Raw genomic sequence first — 17,951 nt, 5'->3', positions numbered from 1 at the left:
AAGAAACAAAGAATTTTAGAGCTTTCTAAATTAACAGTGCAAGTCCACATAGAAAAAACCTTCTTCACTCTTGACTCTCGGACTCTCACTTGACTCTATTCCCAACTGTCTTCAGTAAAGCTAGAAATATTTTGCATCCAGAGCTTTCTGGTAAAAGTGTACAGAATCCAGCTTCTCCAGCAGTAATTCTAAACAAGTCGTGGTGAAATTTAGTAATCAGCTGATATTTAGGCTGGCGGCCAAATAGTTGTGTCAATTATTTTTTTGTTCCACAATGATCGTTGCACAAGTAAACAGTGTATTGCCAAATTAAAATATTTCACATGAATATGTAAGCAGGGTGGTATTCTGGGTGTAGGAAGCTGGCGTATTTAGTAAATAAGGGATCAGTTCATTTGTGAATTGTAAAAGTATAGATTCTTAATTTAAGTCTACAGAATAAGAGCATAATTTTAAAATGTAGTGGTAATGTGGGTGTTAACTAGATTTTTATGTCAATCCCATAGGGAGTAGTACAGTCAGGAGCCTGGATAAAATGAATGCTCACGGTCCTGTTCTCAGGGCAGACGATTCTAAAACTAGAGGGCATAGGCTTCAGGTGAGAGGAGAGATATTCAAGAGGGAGCCATAGGGCAACTTGTTCATTCAAAAGGTAGTCCGTATCTGCCAGAAGAAGCTACAGAAGCAGATACAATTATGACTTCTAAAAGACATTTGGACAAATAAATGGACAGGCAAGGTTTAGAGCAGGGGTTCCCAACCTTTTTCATCCTGTTTACCCCTGGTAACTTTTCGAAAGTAAATTTACCCCCACCCTGTTTTGTTCAGTAATTTGAGTTTACACATCTACCATAATAAAGCAACTGACAAAGGGGAAATTTTAACATACTGTTTTTAACATTATTATTTTGTTCAAAATTACCCCCTGGGGGTAAATTTACCCCAGGTTGGGAACCCTTAGTTTAGGGGGATATGGGCCAAATGCAGGCAAATGGGGCTCGCCCAGTGTGCCAACCTGTCGCGAATGGTATGTTAGCATTCATAGCAAGCGAATGGTATGTTAGCATTCATAGCAAGCGAATGGTATGTTAGCATTCATAACAAAAGGATTTGAGTATAGGAACAGGGAGGTTCTACTGCAGTTGTACAGGGCATTGGTGAGACCACACCTGGTGTATTGCGTACAGTTTTGGTCTCCTAATCTGAGGAAAGACATTCTTGCCATAGAGGGAGTACAGAGAAGGTTCACCAGATTGATTCCTGGGATGGCAGGACTTTCATATGAAGAAAGACTGGATAGACTCGGCTTGTACTCGCTGGAATTTAGAAGATTGAGGGGGGATCTTATAGAAACGTACAAAATTCTTAAGGGGTTGGACAGGCTAGATGCAGGAAGATTGTTCCCGATGTTGGGGAAGTCCAGAACAAGGGGTCACAGTTTAAGGATAAGGGGGAAGTCTTTTAGGACCGAGATGAGAAAGTGTTTTTTCACACAGAGTGGTGAATCTGTGGAATTCTCTGCCACAGAAGGTAGTTGAGGCCAGTTCATGGCTATATTTAAAAGGGAGTTAGATGTGGCCCTTGTGGCTAAAGGGATCAGGGGGTATGGAGAGAAGGCAGGTACAGGATATTGAGTTGGATGATCAGCCATGATTATATTGAATGGCGGTGCAGGCTCGAAGGGCCGAATGGCCTACTCCTGCATCTACTTTCTATGTTTCTATGTCACCATAGACAGGCAGGCCAAAGGGCTTATTTGCATGCGGTAGAGCTGTATGGTATTTGGTCATTGAAAGTGAGGAAGAATAGAATAAATCATTGAGCTGTACAGCAATGAACCAGGACCTTCGACTCATCTTGTCCATGCCGACCAAGTTGGCATGTTGGGCTGGGCCCATTTGTCTGTATTTGGCCAATTGCCCTCTAAACCTTCCTATCCGTACGTCTGTTCAAATCTCTTTTGAGAAGGTTGAGAAGATGATTCAAAGGTGTATGGGACACCCAGCCCAATTGATAGAATTTTAGAATACAAGAGTAAGAAGGTCACACTGATCCTTTACAACATACCTGTTCAGCTGCAGCTGGAGTATTATGTGCCCTCTGGGCATCACATTTCAGGAAGGAATGAAGATCTTGGAGAGAGTGCAGAGAGAATTATACTATAGATGAGGACAATAGATTCTCTTCCGTGTGCAGAAATCTTGCAACTTCCATCTTACAACTTCCAAGTCTCTGAAAGGTCCGATCTTGGCCCAAGGCGATATGTAATATTTTATTTTCTCACTAAGTCCTGGTGTCCTGGCAGCACTGGGTCAATAGAAACATAGAAAAATAGGTGCAGGAGTAGGCCATTCAACCCTTCGAGCCAGCACTGCCAGTCAATATGATCATGGCTGATCATCTAAAATCAGTACCCTGTTCCTGCTTTTTTCGCAATATCCCTTGATTTCTTTAGCCCGAAGAGCTAAATCTATCTCTCTCGTGAAAACATCCAGTGAATTGGCCTCCACTGCCTTCTGTGGCAGAGAATTCCACAGATTCACAACTCTCTGGGTGAAGATGTTTTTCCTCATCTCAGTTCTAAATGGCCTACCCCTTATTCTTAAACTGTGACCCCTGGTTCTGGACTCCCCAACATCGGGAACATTTTTTCTGCATCTAGTCTGTCCAATCCTTTAAGAATTTAATATGTTTCTATAAGATCCCCTCTCATCCTTCTAAATTCCAGCGAATACAAGCCCAGTTGACCCATTCTTTCATCGTATGTCAGTCCCGCCATCCCGGGAATTAACCTGGTGAATCTACGCTGCACTCCCTCAATCGCAAGAATGTCCTTCCTCAAATGAAGTAGAGCTTAGCCTGGCCCAACACGATGCTGTCAGCTCCTTCCACCGCCAATCCTTGCAGCTGCCGCAGGCTTCGCTCGATCTGCTCGCTCGATCTGCTCGCTCACCCGACTGCTGCAGGGCCTCCTAAAATCATGAAAACATTTACATACTTGTGGGGAGAGGGCACGAGAGTGAGACTAGCTGGATTGCTCTTAATCAGGGAGGCAGAGAGGAGAGCTCTTCAGCGGGTAGTCCACAGAGCTCAGAGGACTATCAGAACACAGCTACCAGCCTTGGAGGACATCTACAACACACGATGCCTCAGAAAAGCCACCAGCATTCACAAAGACTCCTCACACCCCTGCAATAGTCTGTTCGAAATTCTATCATCGGGCAGACGCTACAAGGCCTTCTACGCCCGCACCTCCAGACTCAGGAACAGCTTCATCCCCAGGGCCATAGCTGCTATGAACCGGTCCTGCTGAGCCGGATGGTCACATCGCACAGTGAACCGGCACAGACCTACTTGAACTTTATACTGTTTTAAACTGTTTCTAATTTGTTTCACTGGGTTGTATAAATTTATACTGATTCGCTAATTAATTTATTGCATCGTATGGAAGGTGCATTTCCAATCTCGTTGTACCCTGTAAAATGACAATAAAGATATATTGTATTGTATTGTAAGTGGAGCAAGTCAGACTCAATGAGCCTTCCAAGCTGTATAATCCTGTGATTAACCTCCTCTTATTCCTTACTGTTTATTTTTTCATATATTTCTCGGTCAATATCGCTTGCATTTTTGATGTGCACGGATCCTTTGTTCCTTCTGTTGAATATTTGTTGGTTTGCAAGTTCCTTCAGATAGTTATTGTCTGATATATCATTTTTGAAGCAGTGAACAAGATGATCTGAGACTCGCGTATAACACTGTGGATCAAATGACTCTTTGTGAATATCTCTGTGCAGGCTCGGCAGCAAGCCCTTACCCGACACCAGATGGCTTCAGATAGCAAGGCAGAATATTGCAGCATTCTGCAGAACTTCAACAAGGAACAGCATGAACATTATTATACAAACATACCAAATATTTTCCAGGTAAGCTGAAATTATGTTACTTTACCCCACGTGAGACTATAATATAGCACAGAGAAGAAAACAGCACCGGAACAGTCCTTTCAATAGACAATAGACAATAGGTGCAGGAGTAGGCCATTCGGCCCTTCGAGCCAATACCACCATTCAATGTGATCATGGCTGATCATTCTCAATCAGTGCCCCGTTCCTGCCTTCTCCCCATACCCCCTGACTCCGCTATCCTTAAGAGCTCTATCTAGCTCTCTCTTGAATGCATTCAGAGAACTGGCCTCCACTGCCTTCTGAGGCAGAGAATTCGGCCCATAACGTCCGTGCGAACATGCTTACAAGCTAAAACTAATCTCCTCAGCCTGTGTGTGATCCATATTCCTCTATTCCCTACGTATATCCATGTGTCTTATCAAAAAGACCCTTTAAAATGCCATATTGTACCTGCCTCCATCAACACACCTGGCAGTGTCTTCCAGCGACCCTCCACTCTGTGGGGGGGGGAAAAAAACTTGCCCTGCACATCTCCTTTAAACTTGGCCTCTCTCACCTTAAAGCTATGCCCTCTGGTAATGTAATTAGTTATTCGAAGGTGTTGCTAATGGGGGGGAGGGGAAGATTTTAATGATGTAAGAAAGGTCTGTGCATGTGTTTGGTATTGGAACATATTTCACCCAAGTGGGATTGCAAAGCAATGGTTAATGCATTAATTTACTGAGTAGTCCCAGTGGATTTAGCTGTTGGATCACTACGTACAATTCCCTATTGCTTTGCTCACTAGTATTTGCGGTATCCTACCAATACATTTCCCATTGTGGTTTCAATGAGATGCTACCACCAGATGCATCTTCCCTTCCATTCCCCATCCAGCATTCCAAGAGGACAATTTATTCTGTGACTCCCTAGTTCCCCCACCACCAACAACCGATTCCTTCTCAAGACACTCCACACAAAACTATGAGAGACACAACATCTTTCCTTTTACATGTTTCTTCCCTTGCCTCGTCCAGGGGTCCAAACTCTCCTCACAAGTGCAGCAGCAATTCACTTGAGCTACTTCCAATTTAGCATATGACAACTCAGTGCTCTTCTCGATACTGGAGGAACCACTCCCAAATTAGTTGACTGCTTTCAGAACACGTCTGCTCTGACCCAACCTGACTCTGTTTCATGTTGTCTGTCACTTTAATTCTCCATTCCATTAATATTCTGACTTTGCTGTCTTTAGCAGCTGACACTGTTGTATCCAAGTCCCAATGTCTGGGCTTGCTGCAGGTTTTGGACTCATAGAAACATAGAAAATAATAATAATAATAATAATAATGCATTACATTTATATAGCGCTTTTCATATACTCAAAGACGCTTTACAGGGATTTAAAGAACATAGGGAAGTGAATAAATAGATAAATAAGTAAACGAACAGAGAAAGGAGACAGAAGGTGAGGTGACCTTCAGTGGTTGAAGGCAGTACTGAACAGGTGGGACCTCAGTGATGTTTTGAATGTGGTGAGTGAGGAGGAGTCTCTGACGGTTTGGGGTAGTGAGTTCCATAGGGTGGGAGCAGCGATGGAGAAAGCCCTGTCCCCCCAGGATCTGAGTTTGGTCCGGATGTGGGGGGATAGGAGATTGGCAGCAGCAGAGCGGAGGGTGCAGGTGGGAGTGTGCCTGTGGAGGAGGTCGGTCAGGTAGGATGGGGCCAGGTTATGGAGGGCTTTGTAGGTCATGAGGAGGATTTTGTACTGGATTCTCTGGGGGATGGGGAGCCAGTGGAGTTTGTAAAGGATGGGGGTGATATGGTCACGGATCGGGGTGTGGGTGAGTAGACGGGCAGCGGAGTTTTGAATGTATTGAAGTTTACTGATGATTTTTGAGGGTGCGCCATAGAGGAGGCTGTTGCAGTAGTCCAGACGGGAGATGATGAAGGCGTGGATGAGGGTTTCTGCAGCTGTGGAGGAGAGGGATGGACGGAGACGGGCAATGTTTTTGAGGTGGAAGAAGGCTGTCTTTGTGATGTGTTTGATGTGTTTGTCGAAGGAGAGGGTTTGATCAAAGATGATTCCAAGATTCCGGTTGTGAGGGGAGGTGGATACTGGGAGACCATCAATATTGAGGATGAAGTTTTGGGTGGATTTGGTGAGCGTTTGTGGACCAATGATGATGATTTCAGATTTGTTGCCGTTGAGTTTGAGGAAATTTGATTGAAGCCAAGATTTTATTTCAGTGATGCAGTTTGTCAGTGTAGAATGTGTGGTGGTGGAGATGAGGAGCTGGATATCATCGGCGAAGCAGTGGAAGTTGAGACCATGACGGCGGATTAATTGACCAAGGGGGAACAGGTAGAGGATGAAGAGGAGGGGGCCAAGGACTGAGCCTTGGGGGACACCTTGGGGGAGGGGAGCGGTGGGGGATTTACAGTTGTTAATGGAGATGAACTGGTGCCTGTCAGAGAGGTAAGATTTGAACCAGGATAGGGCTGTGCCGGTGATGTTAAAGGAGGTTTCAAGTCGGGTGAGGAGAATGGAGTAATTTATGGTGTCAAAGGCAGCGCTGAGGTCAAGTAGGATGAGGATGTTGAGGTTGCCAGCATCGGAGGAGAGGAAAAGGTCGTTTGTGATTTTGAGGAGCGCAGTTTCAGTACGGTGGTTGGAGCGGAATCCGGATTGGAAAGTTTCATACAGGTTATTGGTAGAGAGGTGGTATTTGAGTTGGGAAGCTACAGCACGTTCCAAAACTTTGGACAGAAAGGGTAGGTTGGAGATTGGTCTGAAGTTGTTTGGGGTGTCAGGGTTGAGACCAGGTTTTTTCAGAATGGGAGTGACAGCAGCGATTTTGAGGGTTGGCGGGACGATGCCAGTGGACAGGGAGGAGTTTATTGTTGCAGTGAAAAGTGGAGAGAGAGTAGGAAGGCAGGCCTTGACAATAGGTGCAGGAGTAGGCCATTCGGCCCTTCGAGCCTGCACCGCCATTCAATATGATCATGGCTGATCATAATATTGGCTCAACATTGGTTTTAACAACATCCGATAACCAGCCATAGAGTCCTAATTGGCATAACTCGTCCATGACAAACCAAGATGGCCATCTAAGCTAATCACATTTACGTGTGTTTGGCCCATGTGCCTCTAAACCTTTCCGATCCAAATATCTGTCCATATGGATTTTAAATGTTGTTATTATATCTGCCTCAACTACCTCCTCTGGCAGCTCATTCCATATACCCACTACCCTCTGCGTTGAAAGGTTGCCCCTTGGGTTTTTATTAAATCTTTCCTCTCTCCCTTTAAACCTATGTCTTCTAGTTCTTGATTCCTCTACACTGGGCAAAAAGATATATATATTGAATTGAGTTCGTATATTCTTGAGGTGCTTTTAAAAATGACCAACAAATTACTGCATTGCATTTTGTTGATGTTTTGGGTCCTTTGACAACTACAAATCAGGAACTCAGATTCATCCTCAATATTTTAAAGTGGTTGAATTTTTATTCCGATGTTTTAAGTTTATTGCAGGCAGAATGCTCTCTGTCAATCTTTATCTAGGTAATTAAACAGGGGCCAAAACACATGATTTGGGCTCTTCCTAGAGGTTCTTTGTAGTTTTAACTCCCGGCCTCATAAACACAGGTTATTCATTACTATCAAACGTGAATTAATATTGTTTCAGAGAATTCAAGATCTGGATGAGAGAAGAATAGTTAAAATTGGTGATTCAATGAAGACTTTCTCTGAGGTTGACAGAAAGGTTATTCCTATCATTGGGAAGTGTCTTGATGAAATCACGAAGGCGGCTGAATCTATTGATGAAAAGCAGGTGAGTCACGGGACAATGAACACAATATTTAGAGTCATAGATAAAGTCAGAGTTAAAGAAGTTAAAGTCATAGAATTGAATTTGATTTCATTTTCTTAACTTTGCAAACATTGGTTTTATCTTGGGCTATTTAATGCTGTAGCGCATTACTTTTCTGCAGTACAATTAACTTTATCAAGAAATGTAATCATAAATACAGAATAAATAAACCCAGAATTTTAACGTTGGCAAAGACTTGGAGAGACTTGATGAGAATTTGAGAGAATTAAAAATGGCATTAAAATAGATTAGTGTAAATATGTTGTTGATGATCAGCACAGACTTGGTGGGCTGAAGGGCCTGTTTTGTGCTGCATGTGTCCATGACTAACCTTGAGTAACTTCTCACCTTGAGAGTAAAATAAATAGCTATATTGGCTACAGACTTTAATGTTAGGACGTTTTTATTTTCTACACAGTGTGGTTAACCGTGCAAGATAGAGTGTTGACCTATTTGCAGACACCATTCCATGGTTCTTTGTACATGGTCGTCAACTGCTCTGATACATTGCTGGTGGTGTGGATCAAACGCACTGAACAGTTGCAGAATCATCCACCTTTAGGCTTCTGCAGATCTAGAAATTGCAGGACAAGTAAAGAATATTGTGCTTGTACTTTTGTACAGTGGCAGAACAGTTGACAGTTCATACAGCTCTTTTTGCTGAACATTAAAATCTTGTGCTAAATCAGTCAGACCTATGTAGTTGGTGATGTATGGACACTAGTTTTCAATATTCTTTGCTTTAAGATGTAACAGATAGATGTAAGATGCAATAATGGAGACATAAGAAACTGCAGATGCTGAAATCTTAAGCAAAATGCTGGAGAAACTCAATGGTCAGGTGACATCTGTAATGGGTAATGGACAAACTACATTTTGGGTCAGGACCTTTCATTTGTCTGAATCAGTGTGCAGAAGGGTCCCAACCTTTAACATCTTGTATCCATTCTTTTCACACATGTTGCCTAAACCGCTGAGTTCCTCCAGTCAGGTGTAATAACTCGCAGTGCTGGAAAAACAAGTCAGTCAACATCTGTGAGAAACGGACATGTTCAGGTTTGAGTGTGGCCTTTTAAAGGCGGGGTATCGAAACATGTGTTTTAATCCTGTCAAAACAAGAAAAGAGTTGAAATATGCACTAAAATTTATCCAAAAGCATTGCCCTATCTTCAGTTTTGTACAATGTGATTTGAACTTAGACACGTATTGTGGAAACAGATTGAGATAATTATAGATCAACCACATGCAGACAAGAGAACACCTATTTAGCCCACAACTGCAGCCTCATGGCCTGGTTTGTCAGGAATGCTTCTTTCCAATTCCCACTGTGATCTTACATCTTACAGCATTGGAACCAAGTGTAGATATCAACAACATTTTCTTATTTTGGACACTTTACAGTCTTTTGATCGAACAATGAATTTTCAAATCTGTCTTAATTCCATGCATGACCATTTTTTTTCCACACTTTCTTTTGTATTTATTTTCTCTTATTTTCTCGGCCTTTGTTGGCACAAGTGCAGCCTGGGAAGGGTGTGTTTTTCCATCGTTTATTCCCCATTGATTTAATATTAATTGTGGCTTAAATATTATAACATTACATGGAATTAAGTTGTGCACAACTCAAAAATTGGTGAATATGACAGTGTTTTTGTTCCTCACAGGTTTTTCCCCTCCTCATCTGTCCTTATCATATTTTGCCTTTCCTTTCTCCCTTGTCCACTCGTCCAGTTTCTCCTTAAATGAGCCCAAGCTATTTGCTTCAAATACTTTTCAAAATGGTGAATTCTCTATTCTGCAGAAAATGCTAGATATGCTCACACAACATCTGAGGACAAGGAGACTGTTGCCATTCATGTCTGTGACTTATCAGACTGGGAAAGGAAGCCAAGAATGTTTAATTGTCATATGTACTGACAACTGAACAATGCAATTCCTCACTACACAATGATCAATAATACAACAACTTGATAACAGTAATACTCAGAACCATAACAATGCAAAACTGAAGTCTGCAGTGAAACCAAAGACACAGCCCAGAGAAGATCATTGTTGCAGGGGTTTAGTCTTCAAGAACCTGTTGGCTCCTGGGGAGAAGCTGTTCTTGAACCTGGTGGTCATAGTTTTCAGACTCCTGTATGATCTTCTTGGTGTTAGCGGTGAGATGAGAGTGTGCCTGGGTGGTATGGGTCTTTGATATTGTCAGCCTTTTTGTGGTTGTATTTTTGAGAAGCAGGTTTGAATAAAATTGCAGAGAAGATGGAGGAAGGGCATGAATGGAACAACAGATAGGAGTTTCGGTGTTTGGGTGAGATTGGATGACCTCGCCTGACAATTAATGAACAGATAAAATCAGATTGAGTTGGTTTCTGTAACGTGAAGCTGTGGGATGCGTTCTGTGGGCCAAATTGCGCTAAACAGAAGTAGGAAAACTGAGCCAAAATGATGGCTGGCAAAATGACCAATTCATGCAAGAAACAGTATGAGAGAGTGAGACTTTGAACCTGAGACTCATAGGGTGAAATCTGTCCCAATGGAAGATGAGACGTTGATCCTCAGGCTTGCGCTGGTTTCAGCTGTTTTGTTTCTGGCGATGATGGAACTCCAGTAAAAGAAGTAAATCGCACCACTTTTGCTTTTGAGATAAAAAATTTATGAAGGTCTTGTTTAATTATTGACAGAATGTCAGTTTTAAATTTGTCTTCTCAAAATTCATTTGGAATCAATCAGTGCTCTGCAGAATCTACATTTCAAGTTTTTAATAATGTGAATAGATCCGCTAAGAAGTGACTGCTCATTTAAGATGCTCATTGTTTCGTGATTCACCAGGATTCCACAAGACATAAATCTTATGGCTTACAAAATGTGTTTGTGTCATGAAAGCTGTAAAGCAATCCTATCATGGGAGCAGTTAAGTGGGTTCCTAACTTTATTTGTGGCCAAATTAGTTTCAGTGCTGACGTCTTTGGAAATAGGATTTAAAAGTGAATTAAGCCGGGTGTTTGGAGCATTCTTTCCGTTCATTATGGGACTCATGTGCTCAGGGTAAAAGTCAGCTTTCACCCCCCCCTTGGTATGTTCTGCTTATTGGTCAGTTGTTTGATCTCACACAAGCGAATACAGGCGTGGGGTACCAGGGGTTCACTGAACAGCAAGTAACACAGAGCATAGAACAGTACAGCACAGGAACAGGCCCTTTGGCCCACAATGTCCGCGAGGAACATGAAGCCAGATTAAAGTAATCCCCTCCGCCTGGACATGATCCATTCCTTCCATATCCATGTGCCTATCTAAATGTCTCTTCAACGCCACTATCGTATCTGTCTCCACCTATACAGGCACCAACCATTGTGTAAAAAAAAAACTTGCCATAAGAATTATGAATCACGTTCCCCTCTCTGGCCCAGTGCATCAATATTATTTCTAGCACCAGAGACTTTTTAAGTGAACCTGCTTGGGGATCTCTGGTATATAAATTAAAGTATGCAATACTGGAGTCTGAAGAAGGGCCCCAAACTGAGAAGTCGCCTATCCATGTTCTCCAAGGATGCTGCCTGACCTGCTGAATTACTCCAGCGGTTTGTATCTTTTTTTGTAAACCAGCATCTACACTTCCTTGTTTCTATACAATACGTCGCACATTTTACTATCGTGCCGTTAAATGCAGAAATGCAGTTCTGTTTCCCCATTGTTCTCTGGTTGTTCATGAAACTTTTCTGTAACTTCATTTCACTTTATCTTGGATCAGATTACCATCCCCCAATAATAATTTAAATACATGCCTGAGTACAAAAATGCTTTCAAGCCATTATCAGGTTGTAATTTCCTGTTGATTGTGTTCTGTGCATTGCTGATATGCTGGCTTGTTAGTTAAGAAAACAGAGGTGATGTTTTAGATTTATGAGGAGGCAGCAAAGCCTGGATGTCGGTGCTTTGCGTTGGGCCATGCTCCATGAATCCAGTTGAGTTCAAGGCAAGACAGAGCAGACCACAGTTAGCAACCAGTCCCCAGTCACCAGATCCTGAGGCCCCACCTCCAGATTGCAGTTGCGATTTTTTGATAACTTGCTGCCGTCAGAGGACTTTTAAATTTTTATTAACTTGCCTCTTAAAGCCGTGAAAAAGGATTAAAAAAATATATATTAACCCTCTATGTCCTGGAAATTAATTTAAAAACATGAAAATAAAATGGCACTTTCCCACATTGACCTTTTCAATCTAGGTCCTTGCAAGTCAAGTTGAGTTTATTGTCATGTGCACAAGTATGGTGAGGTACAGGTTGAATGAAAACCTTGCAGCATCATCAGAGGCACATAAATTTCTACAACAACCAAATACATGAAATGCGCTCTTGAAGAGTCTCTTGTTGTTTCTTCACTCAGGTGGTTGTACATTTTAGCAATTGTCAACCCTATTTGCAAGACCAAAATGGTTGGAAATCCAACAGTGAACTTAATAACCCTCCAAGCTTGAATATCAGAGCAGCTTTACGTGTCCCCGTAGTCCATTCCTTCAAATTAACAATCCCACGCCTTCCCATCTTCCTTGTTGACATTGGCCCCATAGGTAGGAAAATTAGACAATGAGAGTGGATGTGATTCCCACCTGCCACGTAGCTACTTCTTGGAGCCTTGTCTCCTCTGTTGATTGTTGATGCTCTCTTTAGAGGACTGCGTCACTGCTATATTTAGATTTTCTGTGAGATCCTTGTATTGCAGCAGATGATTCCCCCTTCAGTTTGTTTGAGTTCATTTAAGTAACTGTTGTGGCCTCTGACTTCTTCGTCCAGAGTATAAGGCTGAGCTGCTCCAGATGTTGTTTCATTATCTGTTCCAACTATGTAGTTAGACACATTGGTTTTCTTCAAAAAGAAAATCTTTATTTTCTCATAGATACCTAAAGTACAGATAGTAAAGTAAATGCTGGGTGTAACTAAATTCTCAAAACAAAAGAACTAAGAACTCAATTTGTTGTAATAAAAAAATTCCAAAACATAGTTGGGTGTTTTATTTTTTAATTTTATCTGCCAGTTCTGTTTCTCATGGGGATTAGTGCTGGGATAGCTGTTGTTTGTGATCCATATAATGGACGTACGAAAATGTAGACGAGTTGGAGAGTAAGTTTGCATGCAACACAAAAATTACTGGAAACAAAGTGTTGGAGTACTGCAGGAGTAACTCAGTGGGCCAGGAAGCATCTCTGGAGAACGTGGATAGGTGACATTTCATTTTGTTTCTTTTTGTTTCTTCTACCTCTGTATAACTCTTTGAGATAAAATAATGTGTATTGCTGAGGAGAATATCACACTGAATCTTGGGTATTATGGGGTTGTGCAGTTTGAGTTAAATAATATTTTAAAGGTCATGGCTTTTTCAAGGTAAATGTATTTACTCCGTGTGATTGTGAAGTTTCCATGGAAGTTTGGTTCATATTTTGCTCCTACAACAGAAAATCCTAGAGTACTGAAAGTGATGGATGTTTCTTCATTTTAGGACACACTGTTAGTGATCGAGTCTTTCAAATCTGGGTTTGAGCAGCCAGGAGATGTTGAATTTGAGGATTTCAGCCAAAGCATGAAACGGACAGTTTCAGAAAGTAGTCTCTCGAACAGCAGACCTGACGTCAAACCAGACTCCAAAAGTGGCAAGTCCAAGGGCAAACTCTGGCCTTTCATCAAGAAAAATAAGGTAAAAGCATTCAGTGTCTCACTAAGTGTGTGAACCTTACAGTTATCATCTCATTTAATAACTCATTAATTTGAGTAATTGATGTGACCTTTTATGACGTTCTTGTAATGGGGTTGGTGGTTTTAATTTGATGAATGGCCTTCGAATTTACTTCAATTTTAAAAATATGGTTCTGTTTATTTGTGCTTGCTGTGGTTTATTATTACTGATTTTTTTTAAAAGGGCATGTATGTGCTTTCCAAGCACTCAACTAAAAAACTAACCATATTCTTTTAACGTCAGGTGCAGCTGCATGTTTTATTATACTTTTACTAAAAGCCCTTTGGCACGACTATTAAACATTGGTTTATTTAGCAATTTTGTGGTGTATTTTCTTATAGTAGCTATGCCAGCTTAACATTGCAAAGACCCCTCTTTGAAATTCTGATTCATGATCAGGATGCGACTATACATGAATGATATGGTTTGCAGAATGAACCCATCTGAAGGAAACATATCTCAAGGAAGGCATTCTGCAAATTAATTTTTTCAAACAACGTGATTTGCAAATGTATAAATATAGCATAAACCAGAGAGAGGTTGAACAGGTTGGGTCTTTATTCTTTGGAGCGTAGAAGGTTGAGGGGGGACTTGATAGAGGTTTTTAAAATTATGAGAGGGACGGACAGAGTTGACGTGGGTAGGCTTTTCCCTTTGAGAGTGGGGAAGATTCCAACAAGGGGACATAGCTTCAGAATTGAGGGACAAAGGTTTAGGGGTAACATGAGGGGGAACTTCTTTACTCAGAGGGTTGTGGCTGTATGGAATGGGCTTCCGGTGGAAGTGGTGGAGGCTGGCTCGATTTTATTATTTAAGAGTAAATTGGATAGGTATATGGATAGGAGGGGATTGGAGGGTTATGGTCTGAGTGCAGGTAGATGAGACTAGGTCAGGGAGAATGGTCGGCGTGGACTGGTAGGGCCGGACAGGCCTGTTTCCATGCTGTAGTTGTTATATGTTATATGTTATATGTTATAACTGAATGATCTTGAAACCTTAAAACTGGGCACTAAAGATTCGATTAATTTTATGTTTGTTTTTAAAAAGCGCCTCACAGCTTGCTCTGCAGGATTATGCATCATCTCCACATAGAAAATGTTACAACGTGGCACAATACTTACGAACATCTACAGGAGTTCACTGGGTTACAGGACACCTGGTTATAGGAGTCCAACTTTATGCAAATTCACTCAAAATAATTTGTCAAGGTAGGAATATTAGTTGCAGAAGCAAACATCGTCAGGAGTTATAGAATGGGGCTAGCGGATAGTTAATTCAAAATCCAGCTACAATTCAGAAAGAAAACCATTTGCATGCAACCACCTTACAGTAATCAAACACACTGTAGGAACATAGGCCACCGGTTCACAGCGAGGGTTCACTGAAGTGGTTTGGTTTGGATACTGACTAGGCAAATCTCGTCTTATCAATATATCAAATAATGTAACATTCAATGATTTCTTAACACCATTGAAACTAGCCATTAGATGTGAAACATTTTGTTTCTGTAACTAGTCAGAGGAAGACAATAAACAGATATGATTAAATTGATTAAAGCTATTCAAACAATTTTTTTTTAAATTACTGTTGTTTTCAATAGCAAATACTTTCCTATTTAAAAACTCAAAATATAGGCAAAGAAACTGAAAACATTGAAATTAAAATGTTGGTAATTTTAAGTAAACCAAACTCCTCATATACCAGCTTTCTCTCCCTTGTTACTCTCCATTTTTTTTAAAGTGTCCCAACCCAAAAGGTTGCCTGTTCATTTTGTTTTGTTCTGACCCTCTTTCTATTCCTGCTTGTTCCCCCCTTTTCCATTGGTCCAAAGAATGGTCCCAATCTAACATGTATATTCCCTCCACAGATGCAGCCTGACCCTATGAGTTCCACCAACATTTTCTGTTTAGTTTTAGATTACAATGTCTGCTATTTCATGATTCTGAGTGTAGTCCAATTATTCTGTGGGATTTGGGAGCTTCAAGCACCAGGTACTGACTCAGACCCCAGACTAATGAATGTTACCAACCCATGTTCCTGGAGCTTCACATCTTACAACCTCAACTCAAGATACTGTAACTTGCCAGTGAGTGAGTGCAGATGTTTCATCAAGCTTTGGAAGATAATCACATTGATGAGAAATTAGGAAGCCAGCAAAGGGAGAGAACAAAGGTCTTTTATTGTCATGTGTACCAATTAAGGTACAGTGATATTCGAATTACCATACAGTTATACTAAAAAAAAACAACAAGACACACAACTACATAAAAGTTAACATAAACATCCACCATAGCAGATTCCCCACATTCCTCACTGTGATGGAAGGCAATAAAGTCTAATCTTCTTCCCTCTATCATAAATTATTCTAAAAATAGTGTTGAAAAAAGTTCCATGGACAACACTTGTTGGCTTCCCTCGAGTAACATTGAGCCATCAACCATTAAATCTTGCATATTCTACAATATTAAGTCCTTTGCAAAACAATTTATTTAGTTCCAGGATCGGTTCTCTGCGAGTTAGGTTCATACAAACATGTAGCAACTATTCTTCCAATTGCAAAGATTCCCATACTTACCATTTGTGCTTATTTAACATTAAATTCTTAATGTATATATGAGATCCTTTGCAATTCTCCCAGTTGTCACTTTTTCTTGTAATACCAAGGATTAAACTATCTGGAATTTTATCACGTTTATTGATGATCCTAGACCAAGGTTTGAGTGGTTTAAAAACAGCCACAAAGAGTTTTGACAATAACGTCCATTCAAAATTGTTTGTTACATCATATTTTGGAATTTAAATCAATTGGATTAAAAAAGAAATTGAATGTTTTGACCTTAGGTGCGTACCACCAAATTAATAGCTGGTACATCGCTTTTTAAAAAGAAATCGGAATGCCCAGTGAGGCAATCAATTGATTGTTCTCTATCTGTATTTATCAAATATGCATTTGAGCCATTATATTTTGTATTGTACGAGTAAAATGTATGTTGGCATATCTACTGAATTATTCTTCAATAGCTAAGATGTGCATGAATCAATGTTTGCATGTGCTTTCTGTCATTATAGTTTCACTTCATTTCCTCCTTGGGTTGTCTTGGATGCATTATTTATCAGCAATTTTTAAAATCTTTTATCAATGTTTTTTATTTGCAATGCCATGCCTTAATGTTTTTCACGTGCATTTGTGGTTCTTATTTCTGTTCGCTTTTTTTCTCTTTTATTTTTCCCCTTTTTACATCCATCTCTTACTTGTAGCTTATGTCCCTTTTGACATCTCCTCATCAGCCCCCTCCTCCTCCTCCTTCCTCTACCACACCTTCTGCTGTTTCAAATGGCCCTCAGTCTCCCAAGCAGCAAAAAGAGCCCCTCTCTCACCGCCTGAATGAATTCATGACCTCCAAACCCAAAATCCACTGTTTCAGGAGCCTAAAGCGGGGGGTAAGTTTGCTTTCATCTTTTTGTAGTTCAATGTTGTACTTTGCGTTCCTCCCTGAAACGATGCGTCTGTGAGAAACTGCCCATGCTGGTTATTGGCTGACGTTGTAGAGCACTTTGCCTATAGAGAATTACCTTTTATTCTCCTTCAATATCGTAGAAATGCAACCTAAATTTTGAAATACTATGCTAGAGAATTTCTAAAAATTCGTTATCAATCTAACAATTTTACACTGGCAGTGGGTTCGTTTGCTAAAGAACTTTGAACCAGAGTTTCTGTTTAAAAGAACCTGAGATGGGGTAAAATTATTTTTACTGAGGGAATTGCAATGATCTGGAATGAAGCACTTGCTCAAAGCTTGGTGGTTGTTTCAATCAGAATTTTCAAAGTTTAATTGAGAGACTATTTGAAGAGCTGAGAAGTCTGGAATTGTGGCAAAACGTCAGGGACTAATTGTAAGGTGTTTTCGAATGACCCGAGTTGTTTTAACATTCAGGCAATTAATTGGTATGTATTGGGTTAAAAGTTAAAAATAATTATCAACCCTTAAAAGGAAAATTCTACAGCAACAAATGTTATTGTAGTTGACTTGATCTGGCCACTACTTCACGGTTCTCTCAGCTGTGCTGATCCCCAAGTATTTAATATCTGTAATGTTTGTCCTTAATGTCATTGAGTTGGGATCATTTTAATAAATCCCACAGGACTCCCATTCACACTCAGTGTAAATTTTTCATTGTTCAAATATTCCTCTGTTTAATAAGGGCACTGTTTTGATTTTAAATGTGGTCAAATAGTCAGCAAACATTTGCAGTTTTAAATAAACATAGGGGAACCTTGGGGTCTCTTCCAGAAATGGGTTCATGTTTTTAATAATTATAAGCAAAGCCCCATTATGATATTTTATTAGAAGGAAATTGATTATGTCTTCAATTGAATGACCAGAAATTAGATGTGAAACTTTTAATAGAACGCCAAAATATAAATTGCTTAAAGGAGAATTACAACATCTGAATCGCAT

The 17,951-nt window shown here is 40.6% G+C and overlaps 1 protein-coding gene across 13 annotated transcripts in view; it reads left to right on the top strand.

Moving 5' to 3' along the window:
• Positions 1–17,951, top strand: part of fnbp1b (formin binding protein 1b) — a 145,784-nt gene that overhangs the window by 83,446 nt on the left and 44,387 nt on the right. For 8 of the 13 annotated variants that reach the window (XM_078426189.1, XM_078426195.1, XM_078426194.1 and 5 more), the window contains exons 7-10: positions 3,798–3,926; positions 7,580–7,726; positions 13,258–13,452; positions 16,750–16,932. In XM_078426189.1, the coding sequence (XP_078282315.1) occupies positions 3,798–3,926; positions 7,580–7,726; positions 13,258–13,452; positions 16,750–16,932 (654 nt within the window). The remainder of the gene's footprint in view (positions 1–3,797; positions 3,927–7,579; positions 7,727–13,257; positions 13,453–16,749; positions 16,933–17,951) is intronic. The other 5 variants (XM_078426197.1, XM_078426196.1, XM_078426191.1 and 2 more) reach the window with 2 other exon arrangements.

This window comes from Rhinoraja longicauda, chromosome 31 (genome assembly GCF_053455715.1).
Source record: "Rhinoraja longicauda isolate Sanriku21f chromosome 31, sRhiLon1.1, whole genome shotgun sequence".
Classification (NCBI taxonomy): Eukaryota; Metazoa; Chordata; class Chondrichthyes; order Rajiformes; family Arhynchobatidae; genus Rhinoraja; species Rhinoraja longicauda.
This window is presented reverse-complemented; position numbering and strand designations above follow the sequence as displayed.